The sequence below is a fragment of the Octopus bimaculoides genome, chromosome 1 (assembly GCF_046866305.1).
Source record: "Octopus bimaculoides isolate indiv1 chromosome 1, ASM4686630v1, whole genome shotgun sequence".
NCBI lineage: Eukaryota > Metazoa > Mollusca > Cephalopoda > Octopoda > Octopodidae > Octopus > Octopus bimaculoides.
In genome coordinates, this window is record NC_142928.1 from 90,182,706 (window position 1) to 90,197,094 (window position 14,389).

A 14,389-nucleotide genomic window follows, 5' to 3' on the forward strand; every position below is an offset into this window, starting at 1 on the left:
ATTTCAGTGCATTTTCTAAACAAATTTTACTATATTTTTTCCTGCATTGAGAATACAATTCTTTTTGCCATACACACGCACACGCACACACGCACGCACGCACGCACGCACACACACACACACACACACACACACACACACACACACACACACAAGCACACACACACACACACATATGTTTATTGTAATGTTTTGAATATGCTAATAAATCTATATTATTATCTATGTACGGTATTGAAAAAGAACGGTTAAAGAATACGAACAATTTATGAACTGATTCATATACTGCCTGCCACCCTTACAACGTAACAATTGTAGTCGCCTGATTGTAATGATAAGCAGCATTGTATATGCAATCAAATACCAGCTAGGCCAGTTTGTTCTCTCATATGTTTATATCTGGCTTACTGCTATCAAAAATAATTTACATACATCTATACACACGCAGATACATAAGTTTGCTCACTAAGGTGTACATCTACACACATATACTGACACATATGCATATGCAAATACACAAACGCAATACTCAAACACATATTTCCCAATCTTTTACAGCTAATTCAAAAACTGCGATCAGCTATATCCAATCAGATCATTCCGAGAGATCGAGGATTCTTTTCACTTGCTGTTATTGTTGTTTTTGTCGTTCTTGATTTGAGCTACCGAAGTTGTTCCAGCCTTGGATATACCACTTTTTTTCTCCGTCACGGCCGCTACCGACACTGTAAACACTATATTCTCAAGAAAATTACTGATGTAAGCCTTTATTAAGTCAGAATATAAAACAATCCGACAAGTTAAGTACTTTCATTCAAAATGCAACTATTTAAGTGCTTCAATTGTTTTAAACGAATTTAACAATATTTTAAATCATATTTCTTGATGTTATCTAATTACATGATTTGTGTTTGTGTTTGATTATTGATTATCGATTCCATCTTTACACTCATTAATTATTTATTTACTTTGATTTATGTTCACATTATCATAATGAAATTATTTATTTATTACTTTTGTTGGTTATATATCAGTTTAAATTTGACATTAAATAATTTAAATAACACTTACCATATTGAAAGTATCTATTACCTAATAAAGTGTATTTAATGAGCAGAATTATTTCATGGTATATTCAAATACAGTTAATGATATTTTTTACATTTATCTATTTCCTATACTGAAGGTCTAAGGCGTTAATTTTTACGGGACTCGTGTATGTATGGTATGTAATATATGTGTGTGTGTATATATGTGTGTGAGAGTGTGTGTACATATATATATTCATACACATATGCTGAGACCCCCTTCGGTCATGACTGACCATGGGATTGCACCTAGGAGGTTACCCTCCCAAGCACAAGTCCGGGCAAGGTTGTTTATGGGAGACCAGCAGTCGCCCATGCATACCCGCCTTACTTCTCCACGCCATCAGTGTTATCCAAGGGAAAGGCAAAGGCCGATACAGCTTGGCACCAGTGACGTCGCAACTCATTTCTACAGCTGAGTGAACTGGAGCAGCGTGAAATAAAGTGTCTTGCTCAAGAACACAACACGCAGCCCGGTCCGGGATTCGATCTCATAACCTCACGATCGTAAGCTCGACGCTCTAACTACAGAGCCACGCGCCTTCATACACATATGCATACATATATACATATATACGTGTATATATATATATATATATATATATATATATATATATATATATATATATATATATATATATATATATATATATATATATATATATATATATATATGTTAGGGACGACCGTGCGAACTCATAAAAGGAGATGTGGTGACGAATGGAAAAACAGAGGACTCCTTTTATTTAAACGCGTCACACGGTCGAACATACAAAGATATATCAAATGGATGATATATATGATATGTTATACGACGATAACATAGATGACCAGTAATGAAAGACCACAACCGTATAAGATGAATAACAGAGATATTTATTATGGCGTTAAAGATGTATGTCTGTGTGTGAGTGTGAGTGCGACATATAAGAACATAATCAAAGACAGGCCGTCGTACAAAGAAAAGTATGTATGTGTATGTGTATTATAACAGCAGATAGAAAGAGAGTCAATAAATGACACGTGAGCAATTATACCAGTTCGTTAGTACACTATAGGAAAAGTTCTGTATGTGAAAGTGAGGAGAGGCTGAGTGCGGCAGTGCTGATCACTAGTTGTGATGTCGTGGCATCGATGCCGGGCCGTGATTCTTGTTATACAGATGTTCATCGCTGGCTGAGAATTTCTTGTCTGTTTAAGAACTCTTGTCTGTTTATTTACCGTGGTGAAGCTGAGTCACCTAACAGAATCGAAGAGAGAGATGTGCCGCGGAGTTGGTGTGGTGTACATAGTAAATCGTGTTGACGCTGGTAGCGTAGAGGCTGCTTGGTAGGTGCTCGTAGAATCGTGTTGGTCATGATGATGATGCTGGATAGTAGTAGTAGACTCTTGTTGCTGATGTGGCGACGGCGGAGGTCATCGTGGCTGGACGAAGGTGCTGAAGTGGTCGCTGGCTGCTGCTGTCGTGTGGTACACGGAACAGTTCTCAAAGAGAAACTGGACCGAGACAAATTATTGGGTATGAGTTGATCTATATATAGCGTTAAGAGGGCTCCAAATGCCTTTAGAATTTTACTCTATCACGTGACCTTATTAGGGGCCGTGATTGGTCAGTTTGCGTTCTGGCGGGAAAGGTTCGAAGAAGTTGCCGATTCGAATAATGATCAGTCACGTGATGGAGAAGGAATGGGTTCTCTACTACGCTCGCATTTATTTATATTTAAATGAGAAGATTGTATGTAATGGCGATAGTAGTTTGTATCTAATGGTGGGAGGTAGTTTCACTACATATATATATATATATATATATATATATATATATATATATATATATATATATATATATATATATATATATATATATATATATATATACATACATATTTGTTTTGCAAGATTATTGATGTGAAATCGTGTGTTGAAACAGATGTTGTTGTACTTGAGGATGGTCATATTGCCAGTTTAGCCAATAAAAACACACGCACTTTATATTTGGTGTTAATTTGCTTCAGCTTTATATTACATTAATCTTAATCTTATTTCGGCCAGAGTTCTTTCGTCACACTTCTGTGACCTCATCAGTGGTCCTTTGTTTCCTTCTTTCTTATGTGTGTCTCACCTTGCTAACTATCAGCCAAAATTATTCCCTCAAACGTTAGAAGATTAAAATTATTTACGATTCAAATTATTTATCTAAACTTTCGTAATTTATTAACCTAAATTAGAGCATATTTTAAATCTTGATAAACTCTTGTAACAACCAGGACCTATTATTGGTTAAACAAGTCATTATTGAGTTCATAACATCACAAAAATTCACTGTAGTGTTTCGATTTCTTATATAAATACATCGCAACTTATAAGTTATTATTTGTCTTTTTAGATGTTGTTATTTACTTGCTATTCGGAGATATTTTTTATTGCTTTTGATAACTTTGCTTGACGCAAATCTTTTCATTGTCCATTCAACTGTCAACAATGAATAAGATGTTAGCTGTAGCACTAATCACGTAAATAGTATTGCAAATTCTATGAAAACACACACATGGCAAGTTTTCAACAAAACACGTTGAATGGTATGTTGAATGGTATGTATACATACATACCTATGTATGTGTGTGTGTGTGCGTCTTAAAGCTATTTTAGAGCTGGGTGCAGAAAACTCAACACATGGGTAGGTAGCTGGGTTTTTTTGGAAATGACACACATTCTCACAAAGACGAAACGCTTTAACAAATGATTGTCGTATACATACATGGTTGTGTGTGTTTGGTTTATGCTGTGAAATCATGCGTTTGTATGCATACTAATATTTCTTTTTATGTTATATCAAAAGAAATTTATTTTGAACTGAAAGATTACTCAATACTTCTTGTGAATACTATTTTTCAACAGGAATATTTTTCACAATGACTTTGAAGATTCTGGCAGCTTAGTCAGAGAACGCAATTCTTATAACGTTTTGTTTTGTATTATGAGACAGCCAAAGTCACAGCAATATTCAAAGTGAGATACGTCTAACGTAGAGAAGAGAAGAACATTCACAACCAACAGACTGGTGACACCTGTTTACTCGTCATACTTCAACAGCCCTGCGAATAATTCTTGCAGTTCCAAGCAATGCTGATTTTTCTAAGTGTTCTACACTCCCACTTGCACCGACCTTTTTCAGCCAGGTCGGTAGGTGAGTGCTGATACTTCCAAGTGCCCCAATTACTATTGGTTTCGCGTCTACTCTCTTCATTGACTACAACCTTTGTATTTCCCACTTTAGATCGTCATAGTTGCTTATTTCTTCTTCTTCTTCTTCTTCTTCTTCTTCTTCTTCTTCTTCTCCTCCTCCTCCTCCTCCTCCCCCTTCTTCTTTTCTTCTTTTTCTCTTTCTTCTTCTTCTTCTTCTTCTTCTTCTTCTTCTTCTTCTTCTTCTTCTTCTTCTTCTTCTTCTTCTTCTTTCACATTGATCCTGCTGTCACCGGGGAATATTATGTGGAATATCATACGTGTTCTTTTTTTTTATTCAACCTAATAACGTCCGGTTTCCTATGTCTGGTTGGGTAATCGCTCTTGATCATTACATCACACAGGATTTTGCAATTCTTATTTTCAGTGACTCCTTCTGGGGATTTATCATATCATGTCTTTGCTTGTTGTAGGCCGTGCTTTCCACAGAGCTCTCAATGGATCATTCTTGCCACATTGTCAGGGCGCCGTTTGTATTCGCGTTGTGCCAATTTCGGGCATTAGCTAATAATGTACCATACCGTTTCACCCCTATCACCACCCATTCTGCATTTGTCGCTATCAGTACTGTTGTCAATTCTGCATTTCATATCGTTCTGCTGCGCATAAGAGAGATTCTGTCTCTATCTTCAGGTCACTCCACCTCATCTCTAGCCACCGGTTCTCCGTATTTGTCTTGGATTTCACATCTCTTGCAAACTCTATAACATTTTGGAAATTTTTTCTGGAGCAAGAGAATCATGCCCTGAGATTCAGCGTGAAAAATTACATTAATACACCAAAATTGAAAATTTCCACTTAATTTTAAAGCTTGAAAAAATTATGCCAACAAAAAATTCATTTAATCAATTAATTTAATATTAATTTTTTTTTAATTTCAGATATTCATGTACCTTCGAAAGAAAACTGCTTTAATATCTTGTATCACAGTCTCCTTGATTATGGTGATATATTTGATGGGCAAAGACGTAGTAGAGCGCCTATTACACAGAGAGAATAGCGTGGATAATCAGTTGCAAGAAAGCAAGTTCTTATTAGTCCTTGTCACCACGTGGAAATTATCTCCAGAAAAACTTGCAGTTTATGAAAATACAGTCCATATATGGGGGAATTGGCCACTATTAGTGCAACCTGTTTTATATACACCAGCAATACCCGGAGATAAGGTAAATAACAGCCAGCTGGATATGCATTTAGGAAAAACTTGGAAGATACAGAACGTTTCAAAAGTTGCCTGCGGTCAAATACCAGTTTTAAAATCGATGATTGTTGATGTGCTTGCCTCTTTTACTAACTACGACTTTTATGGCTATGCAAATGGTGACATTCTTTTTGATGAGAGTCTTATCAATACGTTGAAATCTATCAAGGAAAAGATACCACAAAATAAACCTATACTAATAGTTGGTCAAAGAATAAATGTTAATTTTACAAATCGTAACCACGTTGCGATTTCTGATATTCTTCAGATAGCTCAAAGCGGATATTTGATGAAAGGCGTAGCAGTAGATTATTTTATTACAAATCAACACTTTCCTTGGCATAAAATCTTAGATTTAGTTGTTGGACGTATTAAGTATGATAATTGGTTGATCTATTTTGCAAATTCTCAAAATATAACAATTATCGATACTACACACACTCTGACTGCTGTTCATCAAACAACAACAGACGGTAATGATGCAGGGTGGAAGCATCCTAATAAGTACTGTAATGATGCTATCATCCGAGCTAATAAAAAGAGATTCAGAACGCGTTGGGGTTATATATGGTGTGTCCCTTATTATACTGAAAGCAATCGTAAAACAAATGAGATAGAGATTCTACACAGAAAGACCTCTCCATCATGCAAACCTTAAATATATCAGTGCACTAGAACACTAATCATTGTATCAACAAATATTCTTCCCTAAACAAAAGATATTTATTTAAAATGGGATTCGCAAATCCAGTTTTTTAAGGTAGGCATTTGGATATGTGTATATATATATATATATATATATATATATATATATGCGTGTATCCGCTTGTGTGTGCGCGTGTTGTAAAACGTAAGGATAATCTGGATAATGCGACACGCGTTTCTTCATACACTACCATAATCCCATCGTTGAGATATCGCCTAAAGAATATCTAATAGAGGATTACCTGAAGATGTGACAAGTAATGAAAACACGTTACTGTATAATATTATATGATATCGCAAGTTAATATATACCAAACTATCCATTCGTTTCATCTCAATCACCGTCATTAGGCCGATCAACGTACCAATTACTCCTTGAGCACTCTTGGATTCTTTTTATTTCCATTACTTATCCTCTTTACCTTCTTTACAGTTTTATCTTTATCTTTATTTCTATTGATTTCCCTTTCTTTTTCCTCTTTTCTCTTCACTCGCTCACAATCAGCCCTTTCACTCTGATCTACGTATCTATGATGACGCCTTGGTCTATCTAACTGTCTCACTCAAATTATATTCCCCTGATGCTCGCTTTTCTTACACTGTCTACATGAACGCTGACTGCTAGATCTATTCCTTCCATCTGAATGCATCACCTGAACAACTGCCTGGATTTACCTGGGATTATATTTAAAGGAGTATACCTTCAGAGAAATACGGACAAACCTCCATACCTTCCGGAACAAGATGAACTGTGAACTTATTCTTCTATCTGTATCCTTCTATTTATTAGTTTATTCTTCTATCTACTGTGACTTCTCTGTTTGGAATTTTCCTGCGTACACACCTTGTCTCTGATGACGGAATACCCAGTGTATGGGGGTGTTCACTCATTACCTGAGATATCCCAGAAACAGCTGTAACACATTACATCTATTTTTTTTTATTCAATTTTACTCTAATTAAATCTGAGATGCTCGCTCGCCTTGGTCTTGTTTTCCTTTTCATTTAATAATCCCCGCTGACTCAAAATGTAAAGACACAGAAAATGCCGCTAACGATTCTGCTATATTGTTATCTTTGTTCATTATTTAGTAATAGGGGTTGCTATCAAAATGTTCCCGGACTACTTACGTTTAATAAAAAATATCTTATTTACTTATGTTTTAACATTACCTCCTTCAAAACAGTTACCTTACGCAACGATACACCGGTCCCAGTATTCCTGTCACTTTTTGATCCGGCGTAGAAGTTGTTTTCCATAAGCAACTCAAGGACGCTCTGCAATTCGCTCTTGATCTCGACAACAGGGTATTAAAACGGTGACTTTCGAGTTGCATTTTCATCTTGGGAAACAGATGGAAGTCTGTAGGTGCGAAAGATAGCGAGTAGGGTGGGTGCGGAAGCGATACCATGTTGTTTTTGGCGAGAGCCTGACGAGTGAGGATAGCTCGGTGACAAAGTACATTGTCGTCGTGAAGAATTCAATTCTTTGCGCTCCACAGATCCAGTCGTTGTCCCCGAGTGTCCTCCCTCAAACCCTTCAAAATATCATGGTAGAACGCTCGATTGACGACTTGACTTCTCGATGTACAATATGTCGATAAAAACGACGAGCATGCTCTTGATTGGGCTGCAGCTCTGTCGTGCCTTCTTCGGTGGTGGAAATCAAGGGCACATCATGACGAGTGCTGCTCCCTCTCAGGGTCGTATCTGTAGACCGAACTCACGTCACTGTTGATGAGTCTCGTAATGAAGGGTGGGTTATCGGCGGCACGCTGACGGAAATCTTAAATGTCATCGATGTGATGTGTTCTTCCTGCTCAGTGGTTAGCAAACAGGAGATAAACTTGGCACTGACACGCTGCAAGTTCAATTCAGACGTTAAGATTACCTGCACGGACCCATATGACAGAGCAACAAAATCAGCAATGTCGTTGATTGTGTTATCTCCATCTGCATGCACAAAATGAAGAATTTTCGCAGCATTTCCAGCGGTGACCTTCATGCAGGTCTTCCAGATTGCTCAACGTCTTTCGGAGTCTTTCTACTGCTTTTAAAGCGTCCCTGCCAATCGAAACGTTACATACGATCCAGTACCTCGTCACCTTAAGCTTGCCGAAACATGCCCCATGTCGCTGTAGCAGAGTTCTCTAGTTCAACGCAAAATTTCACGTTGGCTCTCTGTCCGAATTTCCTATCAATGAAAAAATCGCAGACTACAGCATACACGTGGTTACAGAATCATAGATTCCACAACTTGCGAAATAAACAAAGCGATGTCATTTGGCATGCTCCCTCATAAAGGGTCTTGCTAGCTCTCACTGTGCATCTCACCATGTGCTGCTAGTTGTTTGATATCACCTCGTATTTAGTCGTGGATGTTAGTTTAGATGTTCATTTTGTCACATTTATTATATAATTTTTATACATACATATATACATATATATGTGCATATATATATATGCACACATACATACATACATACATACATACATGCATACATACATATATATGTGTGTGTGTGTGTATATGTATATATATATATATATATATATATATATACACATACATACATATATACATATATATGTGTGTATATAGATACATACATACATACATACATACATACATACATACATAAGTAATAACATCATCACAGCAGAACAAGCAGCTAAGAACAAGGGAGTCGGGGGATGTATGAGCAATTGTTAATATGCAAAACAGTAATATCAGAGGTGCGGTGGCATAGAAGGAACCTAACAAGACTACAAGAAAGCCTTTGACTGTTCCCCACTCATGGATGCTAGAAGCGCTTCAACTTGCTAAAAGTTCCAGTGAGCATAGTCAAAGCCATAGCTGACCTGACTTCATCGTGGGCCACCATGCTGAAATTAAACTCAGAGAGTGCCTGTATATGCAGGGACATATTCCAAGGGGGCAGCCTTTCTGTGATATTGTTTATAGTTTGTGTAATCCCCTTGTCATTCATGTTAAGAAAGTCTCAAGGATATCTCACTGGTTCACAAGGAAACAGAAATACCAAAATTACACAGTGTTTCTTCCTGGATGACTTGAGATAAAAAAAAAAAAGAGCTTTGACCTGGTTATAACATTCTCAAAAGGTATAAGGCAGGAATTTGATCAGGAGGAACGTTGCTATATGGTTGTGAAAAGAAGCAAAACTATAAACCAGACTAGCAACATCTCCATCAATGACTTTACTGTACAGGAATGCTATAGGTATAAAGAAAATTGGACCGCGGAACTCTCTGCATTAAAAAAAAATTTTTTTTTAAGAACAGTGACCCGTAATGTGTTCGCAGTGCCAGTACTCATACCAACATTTGGGCTGCTTGATCGGACGCTTGATGAGATCCGAGACATTGATGTGAAAACCCGGAATATACTAGTCAGTAAACATAATTTCCACATCAACAGTGATGTAGACTGCCTCTATCTAAAACGAAAACAAAGCCGCAGTGGCTTATGTTAGTAGAAAGATCCGGTATGATAGTAGCATTGATCCTCAAAGCAGTCTATCATGGCCAACAACCGGATTAATTTTCCCACTTTGAAGGGTATGTTGCAATCCAGGAACAGGAAACATAACCAAATATCTGATGCATAAAATGGAGAAGGTTCCAGGAAAAGCAATAAAATGTGACAACCGAAGACATTGTGGAGTTAATACCGAAAATATAACCCACATCATAAGCAGTTGTCCGATGAGACATGATGTCTCACTGTATAATGAAATCCGTCCGAAGGATAAACCCGAGGAGAAAAAAAATTAAGAAACCATAATAAAAACGAAAACTGGTGGAATGTCCCAGTGAACACCTCAATAAAATGTAAACACAACAGACCTGATATGATGATTTAGAACAGGCAAAAAAATTGGATTTAAGTATAATTAACTTTTTTATTTTAAAAATAAACCATATTTTGATTAAGTTTAAATGATGGAGCTCAATTCGAGGAATTTCATGGTAGCAATCTCATGCAATGAAGATTTCAGAGAAAAAAGTTGACTGTTTGTTTATCAAATTTGAGGGGAATAATATAGTTGTATACATTTTATGAATATAGTTCTATAAGGGAAATTTTAATATATATTAGCGGCACCATTGAGGTAAGGAAAAAATTATCAACTACACCGCTAACTGACACATTTCGCACACTATTAATTAGCATAATAACATAGCCTGCAAAAAACATGGATTACACGGAAAAATGCGAGCACGAAAAATAATATTCTTAATATTATAAACCTGGAAAAGTACAGGACAAGTTATTACACTTGGAAAAGTTCAGGACAAGTTATTATATTTGGTAAAGTACAGAACAACAATATTTTCACCTAAAATATTGTATAATTAAAATATTAGAATATTAAAATTATTTGATTTTAAATTACAAAGTAGCATTATAATTAAAAAGGATACCACCATTTTGTTAAAATGCTTTAAAAAATGAGAGCCAGAAGTACGAATATAGCTAAAGTTTTATGGAATGTAGAATAGAATACATGGAAGGCAATGTCATTATTTAAGAAAATAGGCATGGGACAAGACTAAAAGTGTGAAGACTTGGCAATAACTTTGGCAATGACTCAAGCAAATTTTACTGTGTATTTGTTGTTCTAGGTAGATTTTACTGTAATATATAAGTAATTTTTTGTATTATTCTATTTATTGTACTAACTAATTATATATTACTATTATCTTTTATAACCTATTTTCAAATGTTTAATTACTAAATATTAATTAAAATATGAAATTTTTTAAAGTGCAAAAAATATTTAAATTGAGTTATTTTTTTATTTTTGATATAAGTAACAAGTAATAACAAATCTCAGTAATAACTTTAATAAAACTTTTAGTTTTAATAAAAGCTAACATTTTCTAAATCTAAATATTTTATTTGAAATTTTATCCTTAACTGCAATATTTCAAATAAAAACTTTCATGTTCTGTACTTTACCAGATGTAATAACTTGTCCTGAACTTTTCCAAGTGTTATAACTTGTCCTTTACTTTTCCAGGTTTATAATCTTAAGAATATTATTTCTCTTGCTCACATTTTTCCATGTAATATGAGCATGTCTAGCTTTGCAAGTAAATGCATGAGATGTCATACATAGAGCAAAACATATAAATCTGCACATATACTACATAAATACATACATAAATACATACATTCATGCATATATAGATGTATTTTCAGGCCTATGCAATGTCAGTAAGAGATCAAGGACAAAAGTAAAACGTAAGCGTCAAACTTGACCAACTTTCATTATTTTCAACCTAACCAGTTTCAAATGTCATAATGATATATGCTGAGATCCCCCTTTGGTCATGACTGACCATGGGATTGCACCTAGAAAGTTATCCTCCCAGCCACAAGTCCGGGGAAGGTTGTTTTATGGAAGACCAGCACTCGTCCATGCATACCAGCCTCTACTATCCACGCCATCAGTGTTATCCAAGGGAAAGGCAAAGGCTGATACAGCTTGGCACCTGTGACGTCGCAACTCATTTCTACAGCTGAGTGAACTGGAGCAACGTGAAGTAAAGTGTCTTGCTCAAGAACACAACACGCAGCCCGGGCCGGGATTCGAACTCACAACCTCACGATCGTAAGCTCGTAACCACTGAGCCATGCGCCTTCATATATATATATATATATATATGTGCATATAAATATATATATATGTATATATATATATATATATATATATATATATATATATATATATATGTAGTATGCATGTATATATATATATATATATATATATATATATATATATATATATATATATATATATATAAATATATATATATAAATATATATATATGTATGTATATATATGTATATATATATATATATATATATATATATATATATATATATATATATATATATATATATATATAAAGCAGTTGTATACTGTCAATGTGACAATCCCAATAAGGGAATCATACTGCTGCTATTTAGCCCCAGGAAGCTGGACCGCTTCCTGTCGGCCTTGACACATTTCCTGTGTCCTTATATTTGCGAGGGTGAGTCAAGCACCCCCACCCAGCCTTGACTGCATTCAGGGACATGTTTCTGAGTCATTGCTCCTCATCAGCCTGAAGTAGCAAGACCAGCTGGCTGAAGATGCCCGTAAACTTTTCGCAAATATATATATTTCTAGTGAAAACACATTCACTGATTACAAAAAATTAGAAATGAGAAATAGTAGCAGTATGATTCCCTTATTGGGACTGTCACATTAAGTTGACAGTATACAACTGCTTTATCGTAACACTGCTGCTGAAGTCTCTCTGTGAGATTTATAATTAGATCATTTATATATATATATATATATATATATATATATATATATATATATATATATATATATATATATATATACATAATTAATCGTATCAAAGGGAAATGGAAATTAATAAAATTTTCACCTTCAAGTGGGCTAGCGTATAAAAGTTTAGTCCAAAGACTATGAATTACTCATAAGGTACAGTGTGTATTTAAATACATAAGAGGAATCCACTTACTGGATTCCTTACGCTAAAATAAGTCAGAAACTAATTTGGTCCAGGAAAGATATGGTAAAAGTTTTTATTTTTCATTTCGTTCCTTTCGGGATTTTATCCCTAATTTTGTGGTTCTAGAACCTAGCAGTTCTTTCTAGCGTAAGGAATCCCATGAGTGGATTCCTCTTATGTATTTAAATATACACTGTACCTTATGAGTAATTCATAGTCTTTGGACTAAACTTTTATACGCTAGCCTGCTTGAAGGGGAAAATTTTATTAATTTCCATTTCTCTTTGATATGATTAATTATTATAAGTTTTTTGGATAATTGTTCGAATTTTAAAAGTTGGCATTTTTTTATTGCCAGCAAGGAGCTGCGCCTGCGCAGTAGATCTGAAAAAATTAGGATGTATAAACGGGAGGCATTGTCGTACGCTGAAGAAGCGAAATAACCCTGAAACTCGAGTACGTACGTATCGTAGATCAAGATGGGAAAGATAACTTCCCTTGGCAAATACAGACAGGACACAGAAGTGTGACGATAGCCAGCTGGAGGAGATGTCCTCCTGGGGCTAAAAGCAACAGTAACATCCACCCCTCGCGGTCAGCCACATTTATGTGGCAAATATACTTCACTATATATATATATATATATATATATATGCATGCTTGCACATATGTATCCAACCTCTAGTAATTGTTGGGGTTTTGATATACGCGTGTGTGTGTGTCCTTGTGTATATTGGTATAAATTGGTGCAGAATAGATGTAACTCAGTGCGTGTTCACAAACATTTGACAGAGGTAAATGAGTGCCATAGTAAATACTGAGGTCATTATAAATGACAATAAATGTTACAAGATGGTACCTCAGCTGGATTGTTGTGCAATAGTTAAATCCATAAAATACAAAAGAGTTTTAACATATACAGTCTCTTTTAGTTACATTAACATTCAGCACTTCTCTGAAATTATATATTATAAGCTGAGTGACCCAGCGTTGCCCGAGTTACTGCTGCTTTTATTCAGATTAGTAAACATTAAATATAAAGATATATTCTCATAATTATTTCATAATACCCATATTTTATTTAAAAGTATCCATATTGGGTATATTAATCAAATTCTACCACCTCCTAGATTTCGATTATCTCCCCTATACCGGAAGAAATCCCTAATTACCTCCCCCTATCTAGAACTCTTCTTTCTAAGACTGGAACGAACACGACACAATGAAGTAGAGAAATTTGAAAAGACAACACGAAACCGGTTATTTCTCAAAATACAATGTTTATATACCAAAAAGATTTTATAACATTTTTATAACATTTTTCTTACATTTTTCTGACATAATTTAAATATATACTTTAACCATGTAACACGAGCCTGCTGTAGTTTTTTCACTCTTATTATCTTTTATACATCCAACCACGTGCTTTCACATACCAACTTTCTCTCTCACACACACACACACACACACACACACACACACACATATATATATATATATATATATATATATATATATATATAAGCACTCAACGTTGCGATGGTGCATGCGAGGGATACGATCTAAACTTTCATTGTGTCTGCTATGAGTATATCTAGTG

General features: G+C 35.2%; 1 protein-coding gene across 2 annotated transcripts; it reads left to right on the forward strand.

Moving 5' to 3' along the window:
- Positions 1-374: 374 nt before the first annotated feature.
- Positions 375-7,216, forward strand: LOC106881932 (uncharacterized). 2 transcript variants are annotated; one of them, XM_052968146.2, is made up of 2 exons: positions 375-799; positions 5,210-7,216. In XM_052968146.2, the coding sequence occupies exon 2, from the start codon at positions 5,216-5,218 to the stop codon at positions 6,185-6,187; it is 972 nt and encodes a 323-aa protein (XP_052824106.2). In that variant the 5' UTR covers positions 375-799; positions 5,210-5,215; the 3' UTR covers positions 6,188-7,216. The 2 variants fall into 2 exon arrangements, with proteins under 2 accessions (XP_052824106.2, XP_014787946.2); XM_014932460.3 differs by having other exon boundaries at positions 443-759.
- The last annotated feature ends 7,173 nt before the right edge of the window (positions 7,217-14,389 follow it).

Coding starts and splice junctions, on each gene's coding strand:
- LOC106881932 (XM_052968146.2), top strand. CDS start 5,216: ATGTACCTTCGAAAGAAAACTGCTTTAATATCTTGTATCACAGTCTCC.